Raw genomic sequence first — 15,209 nt, 5'->3', positions numbered from 1 at the left:
GACGTGGATGTGTGGAGGTACATTGGAGATCGTGCCTTGCTCTCACGTGGGCCACATCTTCCGCAAGCGTAGCCCGTACAAGTGGCGATCGGGTGTGAATGTACTCCGACGGAACTCAGTACGCCTGGCTGAAGTCTGGCTGGATGAATACAAGCAGTACTACTACCAGCGCATTGGCGAGGACCTGGTGGGTACCCACCAGCTGCTTCACTGTTGTGCGCTTTTCAAGAGCACATGTGCAATTTTGTCTGCTCTCAACTGCCAGGATAGCATTATTCATAAGGCCTTGGTTTTGGCCTTGTATTGGCATTGTCATGTTATTCATGTTTTCTTCCATTCATTTCTTCAGTAACTCACATTTTCACCTACACATGGACTTGCACATTCCTTTCCTTGCTTGCACTTGTTGACTGAAATTTGCTTACTCTACTCACAGTCTTCCAAAGCCAATCAAGTGCCGTTAGTAAGGTTGAGCTGAGCCATAAATTATAGAACCAAAGCTGTATTACTTAGAATACCATAAATTACACAGCACCACACATTGAAGGTCAGTAGTGCAGTTAGTCACTTACGCAGTAGACTCCTGTTAGGACTAGCTCGGTAAGCTAATTGTCAGGTAAGGCGAACAATGTGAGAGCACCTGGCTTTCCAAAAACTCAATGTAAAAAAAAAAAAATCTGCCTAAGACGATCCACTTCGCTTGTCCTTCGGTTTAAGCGAACTTTTGCAATCCCTCTTAGGCGAACTTTTGCAGTCCGCCTTTTTCACAAGGCCGCACTGCGTATGCGCACCTCTTCTCCTCCAGCTCCACCGGTTGAATAAGAAAACCGCCAAGTCCCATTGCGCATGCGCAGTTCATGTCAGTGACAGGCACATGCGACAGATGGCTGCAGCTGTCAAGCACACACTTGCCACTTCGTAGGCGCAGCTGCCTCCTCGTGGAGCCAGATCGCGTCTGCGTCGCATGTCGCATTTGCTTTCAACCAGTAGCAGACGAATTTTCGCCCCTCCTTGAGGGCGCAAATCCTGTGAAGAAGGCGGATTGCCGCGAACCCCGGCGACTCTTGTCAAAGGTACTCGCGGAGCGTCCCCATGGCACTCTCGAGGCAAACAAGCAAAAAAAATTATAAGAGCACGTCCCTTAATAAAGTGCACGCCCACAGGATAGCTTCCCCGCACATTCTCTCCAAGGTGCGGGGAAGCGTCCTTGCGGGAAAACATTCTTGCGGAAAGACGCCTTGCGGGGAAGTTCTTGTGCGGGGAAGTGTCCTTGTGGGGAATCATCCTTGCGGGGAAGCTTTTATTGTATTTCCTTCAAGACCCCTCATGGGGGTATCACATAAGGGGTGGAATCAGGGAAAAAAAGATGAAAAATAACAGTGCCACATGGGATCAGGTACGTAGGAGGTTATTTTTAATTTTATTTATTTATTTATTTTAAACAATCGCAGGCTGGTTATGTTGACTTGCTGCTCCCTTGCGAGGATTCTTTCTCTGCGTCGCGTTCGTGTTGCGTGCGCCCGCAGCTGTCCCTGGTGGACAAAAAGGCGCGTGGGCGTGCAGTGCACCGGCTCATGGAATTGTGGCTTAAGTCGTTTGCCAATGATGCAGCATCACTACACGTGTTTTCATAACCTAGAGGTCTGGCATTGGCAGACATTGGCCTCGTGTGTGTGTCACCTGTAGTGGTGATACACCTGCTCATGGACTTGGCAACAGCTGCATTCTGAAACAAAAAATGCTCATGTGATATCGAGCACTTGGAGCTGTAAGGAAAGCTCTAACAAAAAATAATGCAAATAGAGGTTTTGTACAAAAGAAAGCTAGCGATGGCAGAATAAAAAGTTAAAGCCTAGACCAATATGCCTTTTTCAAATGGGATAAAGTTTCATGTCCTCGCTGTTCAGCTCACTTCATACATCGTACAGTAAATGTTCTCTTTGCAGTTATTCTGTTACTTCAAGGTAATTTTATTCATTACTCTCATGTAAGAAATATTTGGATGAGCACCGTGCTACCTAGGTTTGAACCCGGCACCCGTGTTCTGTGCACTGTCTGTGCACATCAAAGATCCCCAAAAGGGTCAGAATTATTTCGTAGCCCTCCACTACATCCACACTTTCTCTCCGCATTCTTCCGCTCCCACCTCCATCCTATTTCCCACCACACTGTTGAGTTGTCCACTGAATAGTGGGATAGTTATTGAGTGTTTCCTTTGCACACACACAGAAAAAAACCCTGCATTTCACATAGCCTTCTGGGGGCACTTCTGAGAAGGCGAACATCTGATGTTGATTCTGTTGTTGACCAAAATCTTGTGGTCAGAAATATTTCAATCAGAAGATTACAAGTGAACACATGAAAAACGCTGACAATGAAGGTGCTCATCATGAGGGATCTAATGCTGAGCTACGTTTTTGATACATTCCCAGTTATTGCATTTTCCTGGCTACATTGTCCCGTTTGCACAATAACAATGCACAGCCAGTGGTTTGCAAGTTTCCTGGCTAGCATGTTTTTTCAGCTCCTGTGCATTTTATGTAATGCCTTCCAGTTCATGTCTTCTGAGAACGAGGGGACAATATGGGAAATTTGCAACCCCCACCCCTATACTTCTTAGGTAGCCCACTGCCCACTGCCCCCTCCCACTTCCACCTTGTGTGCACACCTTTATTCTTTTATTTCAGCCCCATTGAAATCTGCTTCACTGATTAGTATTATATGGCACTGCCCTATAGCGTACTACTAGGATCCACTGCACCGAATTCAGATTGAATTTGGTGCTGTTATGTTTTCTTTGTTGTTGTGAGCGGCAATACAGTCAATCCAATGGACTTTTCAGTGAAATTTTCAAGGCTTAGTTATGCTCAGCTCTCAAGACAAGTCATAGTCTAAGAAACGTGCAGTCTGCAAGCTGTGCTGCCACTGCCTGTATCTGCTGAACTTAGTATTCCAGTGATCATTCCAGTCCGGCTTAAAACAAATGCATGTGCCCACATTGAGGGTACGTTGTGCTGACGAATTGGCTGGTGAAGGTTATCACTCTCAGTGAACCTGCGAAGTGCCTTAATTGTAACATGAATGGCTTTTGTCAACCAGTTTTAGCTTCAGAAGCCATATTCTCAGGTAACTGCTTTGCGCAAGGAATCAGAAAGCTTTAATTAAACTAAAGTGCTTCTGGCGGAGTGAGTCAGAACTGCGGTAAGTTTAGTGTATCTCTGCTCATGTTTCCACAAGTGCAGATACTGCAAATGTCACTGTGCTGCCTTTTATCTTGCAGGGCGATTTTGGAGATGTGAGTGCAAGGAAGCGTCTCAGGGAAACACTCAAGTGCCGCTCCTTTGATTGGTATGTGCGCACCATCTACCCAGAGCTCTTCGTGCCTGGCGATGCAGTTGCCTCTGGAGAGGTTGGTATACGCATACTTGCATACAGTGTTGCAGCTAACGTGTTTAAAAGGATTAACGAAAAGCTGGTGCATGTTGCGGAATAAAACTGGGCCAGCATTGCTGGCAGTCGTCCCCTAGAAGAGATAGGCATTATTTTGCTTGTTGGCAATCCCCTAGAAGATAGGCATTATTCTGCTTCACATTTCTCATTGATTCATCGACATGATCATGAGCCAGGCTCAGTGTCACCCTCTCCCAGCAGGTTTCAATTTCATCTTCCCCACTCTACCCTCTCATGTGTCTGGCTATCTTTTTTTTTTTCTTCGGTACGCACTGTGTTATCTTAAGAGACCACTGGTCATCAGCTTGATGTCTGGCCCAAGTCTAATATTTCCTCCTTTGCTCACCTAGCTTGGACATTCTGTATATTGTTGGCTTTGGGAAAAAAATACCACAAAACCTTTTGTTCGACATTGAGGAGCTCCACTTATTATAATGTTTTTTGAAGCATACAAAACACCAGTACGTACATAAAAAACCATTTAAAATTTTTGAAGAACTCTGGCTGCGCATGTGTATTGCTAAGCTAATTGTCTTGTGAATAGAAAACTGCACATTAAGCATACATAGCTTAATGTGTTCAGGCAGTAGATTTTAGCATTCTTACTGTGTAATCATGAGCTGAGATGCATGCAATTGCTGAGCAGCTCTGATTTTTACGAGATGCAGGTAAAATTCTTCATTCATTATGGCCATGGGCAGTTCAACTGCCAACAGTTTTTTGTGTGATGCCAGAGCCAGAGGCTGATTTATGGGAAACTCTTGGGATGGGCAGTCCTACTTTCGTAATGCACTTGTAGAGCTTTCTTTTCCAGAAAAAAAGTGGGGCCAATGTGGTCTTCACATTAAATATTTCTCACTTGAGCGGACGGGATTTTGCCCCTTGCCAGAGCCACCTGCACCACAACTCTACCATTGACTTAACTCTGCTATTGCCATTGTGCTGCGAGAAATCTGAATTTGTCGGCTTATCTGAACAGGGTTCTTGCTGCAGTAGTTTCTGACCTTGACTAAGCCTGACTAACATTCTGCTTGCAGGTGCGCAACAAGGGCCAGGGTGGCAGCAGCTGCTTAGACAGTCCTGCTGGTCGGGACAACATGCACAAGCCAGTGGGGATGTACCCCTGCCACGGCCAGGGAGGGAACCAGGTGGGCACCATCACTGCTTTGTATCTTTGTGGAACAGGCTGAGAACGAGGAAGCCATAGCCCACGATCTAACCCCATTGATGTTGTAACTATAATGGTAGTATTGGAGATTATGGCATCTGTGACTTTGGCAGAAAATTAAGTCATGTCACTAATGGGGTACAGGGCGGGCTACCGACCACATGCTTGCACAAGGCATCGCGCACCTATCTGCCTCCACTGCTACTGAGGTGTGCAGTAGCCCATCACATTGCAGGGCTCCATACTCTAAACTGGTAGCTCTTCACTCTGCAGTAACCACACAGACGGTGCATGCTGCTGCTACTTGTGAATGGGATCATACACTTGAAATGGCACATTGAGTAGCATACTGAGAGGTGTCATGCTGCTTTGTATATTTGTGCAATAGAAATCTGACTTGGGGCTTTGCTTAATCATGGAGAAACACCATGTTCTGCAGATTTACAGTGCAACTGTGCACTGTAAGCTTGGAGTTCGCCATTGGATGCACAGAAAAATTAGGCTACCCAGGCCTCGGAAGCATCTGTGTGCAGGCTCAACACACTCACTCACTGCTGGGGGAAGCGCCAGTCTTGCTGGGCCTGTGACAGGTTGGCAGTGAAGGCACAGCACACTTGATGAACACACAGCATGATACCAAAGGGTGAAGACTTGTTGCTATTATTCAGTGGCTGTGGCATTTGGCCAAGAACATGGCATCAAATCCCAGATGCAACGGGTGCATTTCAATGGAGAAGAGATGGCAAGACGCCCATGTTCTGCACGATGTCAGTGCTCATTAGAGGACTCTAGGTCCTCTAAATTAATTTGGAGCCGTTCACTGTAGTGTCTCTCATACCACGTCTTACCATACTGGTTGTAAAGCTGGTTTTGGTGAGCTTAAGGTACACTACCATCCTGCCTAGGAGAAGGGAAACATGTCAGCTATTCGTGTGTACACCATTTCGTGGGTACGAAGAGATGCCCTTCTTTCTATTTTTTTTATCAGTAGCATGCGTTAAGCATTGCCACCTTATACAGGTACCAGGAGGGACATTGAGTGACACTGAGGTTTGCTTTGTTTTCTGCACAGTAGTTGTGCCACCACAGCTCAGCCAGAAATGTGGATGTATTTTCATTTAACTATATGCAGGTCACTCGAGCCCTGTGGGCTGAGTAATACCAGGCTTGAGCATAGGACTTGGAATTGTGAATGTTGTTACGATGAAGCCATCAACTATCCATAGAATTTTTAAAGTTTAGAGCTGACACCTATTATACCAACAGCACTTGCTGCTGCTGTGACCGCTCAGTTGCCTTTAAGAGTGCGGAATTCAGATGGTATTACCGACTCATTTGTACCTGCATTTCTGTCTCATTTCAGTACTGGATGCTCAGTAAAGAAGGCGAGATCCGGCGAGATGAGGCGTGTCTCGACTATGCTGGATCTGATGTTGTGCTCTACCCATGCCATGGATCCAAGGGCAACCAACTGTGGATCTATGATGATGCAGTACGTTCTTGCAATTTTTATTGTGCACTGTCAGCAGTGTGCTTTTTGGTTCATAGTTTTTGGCTGCCACAAAAAATTCCTTCTCACAGTCAAGTCTACGAGCAGCACGGTTTTGTTAGCACGTATGATGGCACTGTTTCCAGCACTCATTCTTTGAATTCAAAGTGCACTGATGGCTGAGGGCCTTTCCAATGCAGAAAGGTTGTTGCTTTATTTATTTATTTATTTATTTATTGACATTTTATTTTTATGGGGCTTTTTATGCACCTCAGTATCTTCTTTTTTAGAGGAGACTAGACCTGCCTGTATTTTCTGCATTGTGTTTTCATCTGTTTGGAATGGATTGAGAAATTTATGCAGAGCGTTTAACATTGCTGTATTGCTCTACTCCCCTGCGCGACCATTTGAGCCGTTTGCGTTACTGAGGTCCAGCTATGGTATCTTTTATATTTGCTGATGTCTAAGGGGCTTGAAACTGCAGAAATCACTGCAAAGCTTTCCAAGCATAATACAGTGTTGTAGTACCTAAGGCCCGCTGTCAGCTCTTTTAGCGACAAGCAAGCCTGTGACCCCTCTGTGAGAGGAATATATATTTGGAGGCAAGGTCTGCTTATACACATTCTCACAGTTAATATATACACAGTTGTAGTGCATTTGCTGCTGCAATGTAGCTAGGTGCAGATTTGCCATGCACGCTAACAGTAAGCCCTTGCAGCCAGTTGTCAGTTGCATATGGTCTCGCCAGGAGCTACTCAGCAAACTTGTACCTTGCATCATGATTTGATCGTACAAAGCCAATGTGGCTTGCACAGTTTTGTTTCCCGTCTTGGTTGCATTCCTAATTTATTTAAGAACCAAGGAGGTGTCTGTGTGTCTCCAGTAGCCATAGCAATGCAAGTGCTCACTGTATTTGCCATGTGAATGGCTGAATGTGACGGTCACTTTACTGATGTGAGGTTGCTCTCTTGAATGTTGCAGAGTGGGACCGTTCAGCATGGTAGCAGCCGGAAGTGCCTGGAGATGTCCGAGGACCGCCAGAAAGTGAGCATGGAGATATGCTCGGGCAGTCTAAGGCAGAGCTGGGTATTCCAGAACTACAACAAAACCAAGGCCATCAAGATCCCCAAGCGGGGTGTCTAGGTTGTCACAGACACTGGCAACCCAGCAGCTGCTCTGAGGGATTCCTCACCTGATGGGACCTCATGAAGTCTGTGCACAAAGTGAACATCAAAATGGAACAAAAAAGAAGTGGAGCAAGTTGAAAGTCTGTGCTAACAATGGACTCGTGGTGCGATAGTAGTTACCATAGTGCATCAGTCATCGGTCATGTCATCATCTCAGCTAAGCCTTCACAGAAGGTGCCCGGTTTGCCCTTCTGTTCGACAATAGAGCTCATCTTCCACCTGTTCATCCCAGCTCGGTGACTGCTGAATGCAGGCCTTTCGTTGCCACAAACTGCTCCTTTGATCTTTTTCTTTTTTTTGGGTCTGTGCTCATCTTGATGTCATCATTGAATTCCTGTGGATGGAGATGCAGGAAAGTTCAGGTTGCAGCCAAGTTTGGGAAAGATTGCACCAGGCCCCGCACTGCAAACCTCACAGTCCAATCCTGTGCTGCAAGTTGGTGGATTGAGTGAAGACTCTGCCAAGCACCGTTAAGAAGTGCCAAGAATCAAAATAGGGAAAGCAGAATGCTTCCCAACTGATTGGCTGTCAGTGCTTTGCCAACAGTGCCTCATTCGCCATTTTTGCATCTGTACTTTGATAAGTGCCGTGCTTTTTTTTTCTACCTATTGACTTTTGTCTCATCGTTGCTGCTGTTATTGTTTGCATGGATGTCTTTGCAGCTGCAAAGACTGAAGCACGTTGTTATTGCCAAGACATCCTGCAGAGCAAAGACTATGTAACAAATTTAACACTTTGTTGAAGGTGTATTTTCACAGAGAAACGTGTGTGTACCATGTGCTGCCAGCAGCTTAGCTGCACACTAAAAGTGGTTCTCTGGTTTCACTACACAGGATATGAAAAGCACATGTTTTTGTACCACGTGAGCTGTTTAAGAGTTGTGCAGCCAGAGTTCATAGCCACAAGTTTTTTTTTTTATCATTGCGCATATGTACTGTGGGCTTTGGGTCACGTCACTGGGATGGCCTGGAAGCCAGGAACAGTGTTTACTCCGTCAGGGTGTTAGGGGATTGAGTTTTTTATGTGTTAATTCTTAAGATGTAGCATCCCTGGTAAAGTTGTTCCTTTAGGCTTTTCTTTGAAGGTGGCGTGGGTTTAGGAAAGTTGCTTTCTTTTTTTTTTTGACATATACATCTGCCATGTTATATCCGTTTCAATCCTTTTCTATAATGATTTGTTGCATTCCATCTCTTCTAGTCAGTTCATGCATTCCAGTTTTTCTACTTCTTTTCTTTTGGCTCTGTGTGCATCTCTGCCCAAAGAGGTGGCTTTGAAATTTAAGGAAATAGACTTGTGCATATGTGCTTACCTTGCACTCAAGTAATTGAGACTTGTGCCTTATGAAAAGTAAAGTTTGCAACAAAAAAATTCTTTTTATCAATAAAATTCTGTGAAAATGTTCATGGCACACCAGAAAGACTTCTTGTCTAGAAACGCTATTGCATATGTGTGGTACTGATCACTTTGGTAGACACAGCCTGTCTATATCCATAGTTAAGGACCCCTAGAGCCGCCATGGTGGCTCAGTGGTTATGGCGCTCTGCTGCTGACCTGAAAGATGCGGGTTCGATCCCGGCTGCGGCATTCGAATTTCGATGGAGGCAAGATTCTAGAGGCCTGTATACTGTACGATGTCAGTGCACGTTAAAGAACCCCAGCTGGTCGAAATTTCCGGAGCCCTTCACAACGGCGTCCCTCACAGCCTCAGCCTCTTTGGAACATTAAGCTTCCATAAACCAAGCGATCTAATAGTGAAGGCGCCTAGTTTTCCGCTATTCTGCAAAAAACACTGATTTTAGCATTTTGTGTGGAATTGTGTGCTAGCAGCCATCTCTTTTTTTAATATTGTGTTTTTGGACATAGTAGAATGGATGGGAATGTGATTTTAATTATCCGGGTACTTTTTAAGCAGAGGCTGGTAATGAACCAAGTTCTGTTGGTACCTTGACATGCATGCTTCCCTATCTGCTCAAGCAAGCTAGTGTGTCAAGCACTGTGGCTCTAGCAGCAATGCGCCAGCTACGCATCTATGGAATGAGTCACGATACTGGCATTTGTCTAAAGCAGTATTACCATATTTGCACAAATTTAATGGGAGTTATTTCCTTGAATAATTGCTTCTGGAAGCACCTTGCATTATATTTGTAGCCTAATTGTGATTGTAGTGCAAATTTTTTTTGCTGTTCTTTGAGATACCCACAGTGAACACACAAATCAGGCTTTTGAGAGCGAGGAAAAGCCAAATGTCGACAACCTTGGCTATCTAGGCAAAGCATGTGGCAGGCAGCGATTATAAAGAGTTGCTAGAAACACGTTAAAAGGACACTGAGGACTCGATCCAGTCACTGTTCTTGGTAAAAATAGATCCCCTGGCTCTTTCTGAGTATTTTAACATTTGTCTGGCAGAAAAAAATCCATTTATGGTTTAAAAAATGGGATTAAAGGTTTTCCGCCACGGTGCTGAGTGGTTACGGCGCTCGGCTGCTGGCCCGAAAGACGCGGGTTTGATCCCGGCCGCGGCGGTCGAATTTCGATGGAGGCGAAATTCTAAAGGCCCGTGTGCTGTGCGATGTCGGTGCACATTAAAGAACCTCAGGTGGTCGAAATTTCCGGAGACCTTCACTACGGCATCCCTCATAGCCTGAGTTGCTTTGGGACGTTAAACCCCCCTAAACCAAACCAAACCAATTCGAAGTCATGACATCCACACTAACTGGTTGCCATCTTTTTGAAGCAAATTGTGGTGTAGCATAGCCTCGGGGATCCGAGGCAGAAATTCGGTGTAGACGTACGCAGTTTACTTGCGACGTCTGCTATTGATGGTGACACCTGTGTTTTGTTTTATGGTTTTTCTGTCTTGTAAAAACTTCTTTTTCAGTGAGAGTGGTTTTTTTACCATTAGAATGCTGCATTTATCGGTATAGGGCGACTTCAGATTGTTCTCATTGTTCTTTTAAGAAAGTGACGACCGTTGAGAAAGAAAGGAATGTAGTGAAAGAGCCATAGAGTGCAGGAATGATTTAGCATGGTTTGGCCAAATGTGAATTAAGTGTGGTTTTCACTTCAGTTTCAGTTCAAGGCTCAGTGCAAGAGGGCAATGCAATAGCAATGTGTTTGGATTCATTCTGCATGAATGGAAGTTGAAGGCTATGACAACCAAAGCCCAGCGCGATAGACTGGCAGTTAAACGTACGGCTGCGTGATGACATAATGGTCTAATGCAGTGGCCAGCGAAGCTGATCTGTTCGCGCCGCCGCGGGTTCAAAGCCCACTCGCGTCCATACGGTGTTTTACCGTAAAGTGTTTTGTATAGTTGGCCATAAAGCCTGCTGGCAGGTTGCCCACAAACCGGTGGGCAGGTGGCAGTTGGGCAAAAGGTAGGCAAACAGACAGACAAACTTCGACGAAATCTGAGATGTGAGGTTTTAAGGGCGAACGAGTTCAGAACTGCAGAGGACAAAACTCGAAGCAGTAAGGGAAGAAGTGGGGTCATAGCGGCTAGCTGCTGCGTGAAGTCTCGTGCATTAATACGTGGGAGGCTTCCCCTGGAACAATGCTGCGGGCAGATTCTTTGTTCTCAATTCACGAAATTGAATATTTCCTGCCACTGAAAAAAAAGGGGCCTTATCCATAGTGCACTGCGTGTGCTTTGCAAAAATCGTGATGCAAAGACACTGACACAAAGGACGCCATACAAGTACCAGTTCTTAAAAGGGAAGGGACACAAGTGTTGTCAAGCTCCTGTCTCCTTGCCAGCATATCTGCATCGCATGCTTGCTTTTAAAACGGAGCTGGAAGTAACAGTTCATTTTTGCACATGTGGGCAGTGTTGCTTGTCAGTCAAAGGGTATATTCTGGTGTATAGATTTCAGAGGATAAGCATGATTCTCTCTGCAGTCCTTATACCCATTCTTTTCCGAAAAATACAGAGCGCACCCTTCGATTTGCCTGAATAGACTTCAGTCGGTACTTTCTGCCTTCTTGGGCTCCAGATGGTGAGGAAAGGTGCCTTTTAGTATCACATTAAACTACTTTGCAGCAGTAATGGTGTCATAGGAGCCAGAGAAGATATGGAGACTGTTCTGAACCATTAGCAAAATGGACTGCTTATGTTGAGTTTAAGCAATCCTTGTGATGGCTGCTACATTACAGATGTAATTGAGTGAGCAGGCCAAGCTACATGCGGTGTTTGTGAGATTGGGTTCAGAAGGTGTTCGCAGATAACCATGCATATCTGAAAAATGTCTCAGTGACTTCAAGCTGGTGCAAAAAAAAATATGCAAGAATATTGATTATCCACCCACATATCTCTGCATCTGGACATACGTGGGCGACTCTCCGATTTCAGTTAGCCAAAATTAGGCTTTGATTACATTCTGAGTGCTTATCAGGACATCCTTGCTTTAACCACTAGACACAGCCTAATGAATGCAGTTACAGGCAAGTGAAACTGCACAAGCCTTTTTTGCAGTTTTAGCTGAAGAATAAAACAAAAGGTAAGTAATGAGCAGTATATATTCCTGAGAAATATTGAGGCACAAAGTGTCAGTTTTCTTTTACCTTCTCACAATTGCAGCAGAAGCTGTGGACTGTACTAAATGTACTAAATTCGAAAATTGAGAGGCTTTCCGAGAAAACATTCTGAAGCTCGAAGGCAATACTAGTGTCGAGCATATAGCGTGGAGGTTGAAATAAAATGTGGCAGGGCATGTAATGTGAAGGCAAGATAATCGATGGTCCTTAAGGATAATGGAGTGGATTCCAAGACAAGGAAAGTGTAGTAGGGGGAGCAGAACTTATGTGGGCTGATGAGATTTAGAAGATTGTGGGGATATGGTGGCTGCAGCTAGCACAGAACAGGGTTAATAGGAGATACTTGGAAGAAACCTTTAACCTGCAGTGGGCATAAACAGGCTGCTGCTGCTGATGATGATCTCCAGACTTTTTCTTCAATGCAAAAAAAAAAAAAAATTCATGAAGTTCACTATCCACTTATTACCATTGTTTTGTAATTAGTCTTCACTGCTGAACCACTCCTTGCCAGTGAAACTGATCAAGTGACAGCCACACACCTCAGATATCAATTCTACTACAGCCACACAGTTTTGCCCAAAATATTTTGGGGGTGAGAAATGTATAGGTTGGGGGGGGGGGCGTAAGAAGTCTGGACATTGGACTGACATGTTATGTCAACTCTGGATGAGCAAAACCATGGCATCAAGGCTCAAAGGCGGCCTTCCGGTGAAGGCGAGCCACAGGAAAGCCAGGAAAACCCAAGTGTAACAGCTGATCTGCATTATGTTGCAGTATGTCATGTTCATCTGCCAAGCCATCATTTAATCCTTCTGGGAGCCTGACAGACCTGCACAATACATGCAGTTTAGCATTAATGGAGTGTTAGAAATTGGGCAAAAGGTGTCGCTGACGATTTCTGCAGACTACTCGAAACAGTGACACGTTCAATGTTTTTGTAACAAGCACGAAATTTGGTTTGCTAGGAGACCGCTTAGGTCAGATATGTTTTCAATTCATTAGCTTTTTATTTTTTCTCGAGGGAAAGATGTCTAGTGCTCTGGATGCCCAGAGCGTTGGGCACCATTTGAAAGTGGACCATACCTAAGCAAGGCTCGAGGTAAATAATTGTCTTCGAATAATGTTTTGGGAGTAGAATTAAATGCATTTAGCGTGAAAATTGTGAGCCCTCTCTCTTCAGTGCCTGGATATTTTTTGCTCCACTTGAGAAAAGTTTCAAGTTCTTCTAAAATCTCTGAAGGTTTTATAAAGTAAATCAAAATATACAAAAATCCTGCAACGTTTACGCTATGCTGTATGAGGCAGTGATGAGTACTACCTTGCCTAGAGAACTAAAGAGATCGTTTATACGCTTTGTACTTTTTCCCTATTTATAACTTTCAATCCTATTCTGTTAATTTTTCTTCTTTATTCAAGCTATTTCTTCGATTCCTGTGATGGTTCATGCAATTTCTTCATTCCGCTTTGACACCATCAGTACTCTAATCTTCTCTTGCTCGCCTCACTGCTGATGTACGTGTTAACTTTGTTTTCACGATACTTAAAATTCAAATCTTCTGAGGGCTCATCTACTCCTCTTTGATATCTGGATGTAGAGCTTTACAGTCTGCCAGGAAATATTCAATGTTTTCTACACGTTTCCGCATGCTACACAAATATATCCCTGTTCATACGTAATGCCTGGTTCTAAGGCAACCAGATCTGACCTCAAATAGGATATACTACCTCTTGAGTGCGCTTCCTTGCGGATTTCGCTGTTTCCAGCTATGTATTCATGCAATGATTATTTTGTTCCCGTTTTCTGTGTTCAGTTAAACATCTCAGTTTTGTGGACGTTAAATTTAAAAAGCGTAAACGCACCAGGCATGCAGACACATATGGACAGCATTAAAACAACCCCAAATACTTCTGAAATCAGGGTAATTCCGGCTGCAAACGTGGTACTTGCCAACGCACGTGTAAGTCTATGGCGTCGGACGCTCGTTAATTCGAACATATCTGTGATTCGGATGCACTTCACACGGGAAGCCGTGTCGCTGTACGGCTCCACCCAGTGAGACACCAGATCCCAGGGATATCCGAATCGGGGTCGAATATCCTAGTCCCTGGTCGTATCTCCATGAGAGATAGAGAGAGAAGAGTTTATTTACACCGACATGGACCTCGGGGCAGGGATACACGTCGAATGTCCCCACTTTAAGTGTCCCGCAGATGACGTCCACAGGACAGTATATTTGGACTTTCTAGTGCATATCTGAAAAACATTTTTTTTTTCACATGCTGTTTGCTATATATGCGAACGGTCTTCAAATCTGCATGCTTTTAAATAAAACACTTCATCCTACCAAGGATACCTCGCAGCCACCTGCAAGAGTAGCCGCGATTAAAAAGTACACTACGATACAAAATACTGGGTCACATTGCAGTTTATCCAGCAGGATTATGCGCTGGTTCCAGCTTCACATCCATTTCCAAAATGATGCGTTAGACATTATAATACAGGGATCACCGCGTGGTATTCGCCTACCCGCCGCGGTGGCTCAGTGGTTACGGCGCTCAGCTCGACCGCTCAACCTGCTTCAGGAGCTATAATTACAACACTGGACGTACTACGTACTGCTACGTATTAGCAGTGATGTCTTTTTTTTTTTTTGTGCCTCACGTAACTTAAAGTTGTCGTTTTGATGAAACCGAAACAACGTCAAGAAGAAATTTAATTATAAATTATTTAGCCGTCGTATGTGAATACCACGCCGTGCTCCATGTAGCACATCTATCTCTAACGCATCGTTTGAAAGAAGGAAACGTAAAAGCAAATATCTGGTGCCTATATAGTCCTTTTAAGACCACTGAACTAACGTTTGACCGAAACAAAAATGTGACATTGTTGTAATGTTTCGGTGCTGTCTGGTATTTATCAATTTAATAAAGACGCGTATGTTGAGACAATTTTTGCTTTATTTCCTTGAAGGATCAGCACGTTGTGTCGGTACGTAGCCTACGTACGTAGGTTGTAGATCTCCGGCTGAGCGGTGTTCACCAAAGCCACGAAGTTTTATTGATCGTTCAATTTAAAGTGGATACTCTGCCTGGACTGCACTGAAATGTAGGCTACTTCTTTCCACAACTATATTTCCTTATTTCTCATTCCTTTCTTCTAACTTATGCGAACTAAAAAATAACTCTGCATAAAAGTGAAAACTCCGAAACTGCGGCAGTCTGCTAACCGAAACTTTAAAAATCTTAATAATAATAAAAAACAAATAAATTCACTGCACCAATAACGTGTTAATTTAACGTGGTAAGATAAATATAGAATTATTTAAACTTTATTTTTTCAGTTTAATTTTGATACTAAACTGTGGTTAATACACAATTCTCT

At 44.1% G+C, this 15,209-nt stretch overlaps 1 protein-coding gene across 2 annotated transcripts in view; it reads left to right on the top strand.

The window, feature by feature from the left end:
- Positions 1 to 8,695, top strand: part of Pgant9 (polypeptide N-acetylgalactosaminyltransferase 9) — a 194,401-nt gene extending 185,706 nt beyond the window's left edge. For both annotated transcript variants that reach the window (XM_077660049.1, XM_077660050.1), the window contains exons 8-12: positions 2 to 187; positions 3,281 to 3,409; positions 4,488 to 4,598; positions 5,982 to 6,110; positions 7,089 to 8,695. In XM_077660049.1, coding sequence (XP_077516175.1) covers positions 2 to 187; positions 3,281 to 3,409; positions 4,488 to 4,598; positions 5,982 to 6,110; positions 7,089 to 7,250 — 717 coding nt within the window. In that variant the 3' untranslated portion in view covers positions 7,251 to 8,695. The remainder of the gene's footprint in view (position 1; positions 188 to 3,280; positions 3,410 to 4,487; positions 4,599 to 5,981; positions 6,111 to 7,088) is intronic.
- The last annotated feature ends 6,514 nt before the right edge of the window (positions 8,696 to 15,209 follow it).

This window comes from Amblyomma americanum, chromosome 3 (genome assembly GCF_052857255.1).
Source record: "Amblyomma americanum isolate KBUSLIRL-KWMA chromosome 3, ASM5285725v1, whole genome shotgun sequence".
Taxonomy (NCBI): domain Eukaryota; kingdom Metazoa; phylum Arthropoda; class Arachnida; order Ixodida; family Ixodidae; genus Amblyomma; species Amblyomma americanum.
This window is presented reverse-complemented; position numbering and strand designations above follow the sequence as displayed.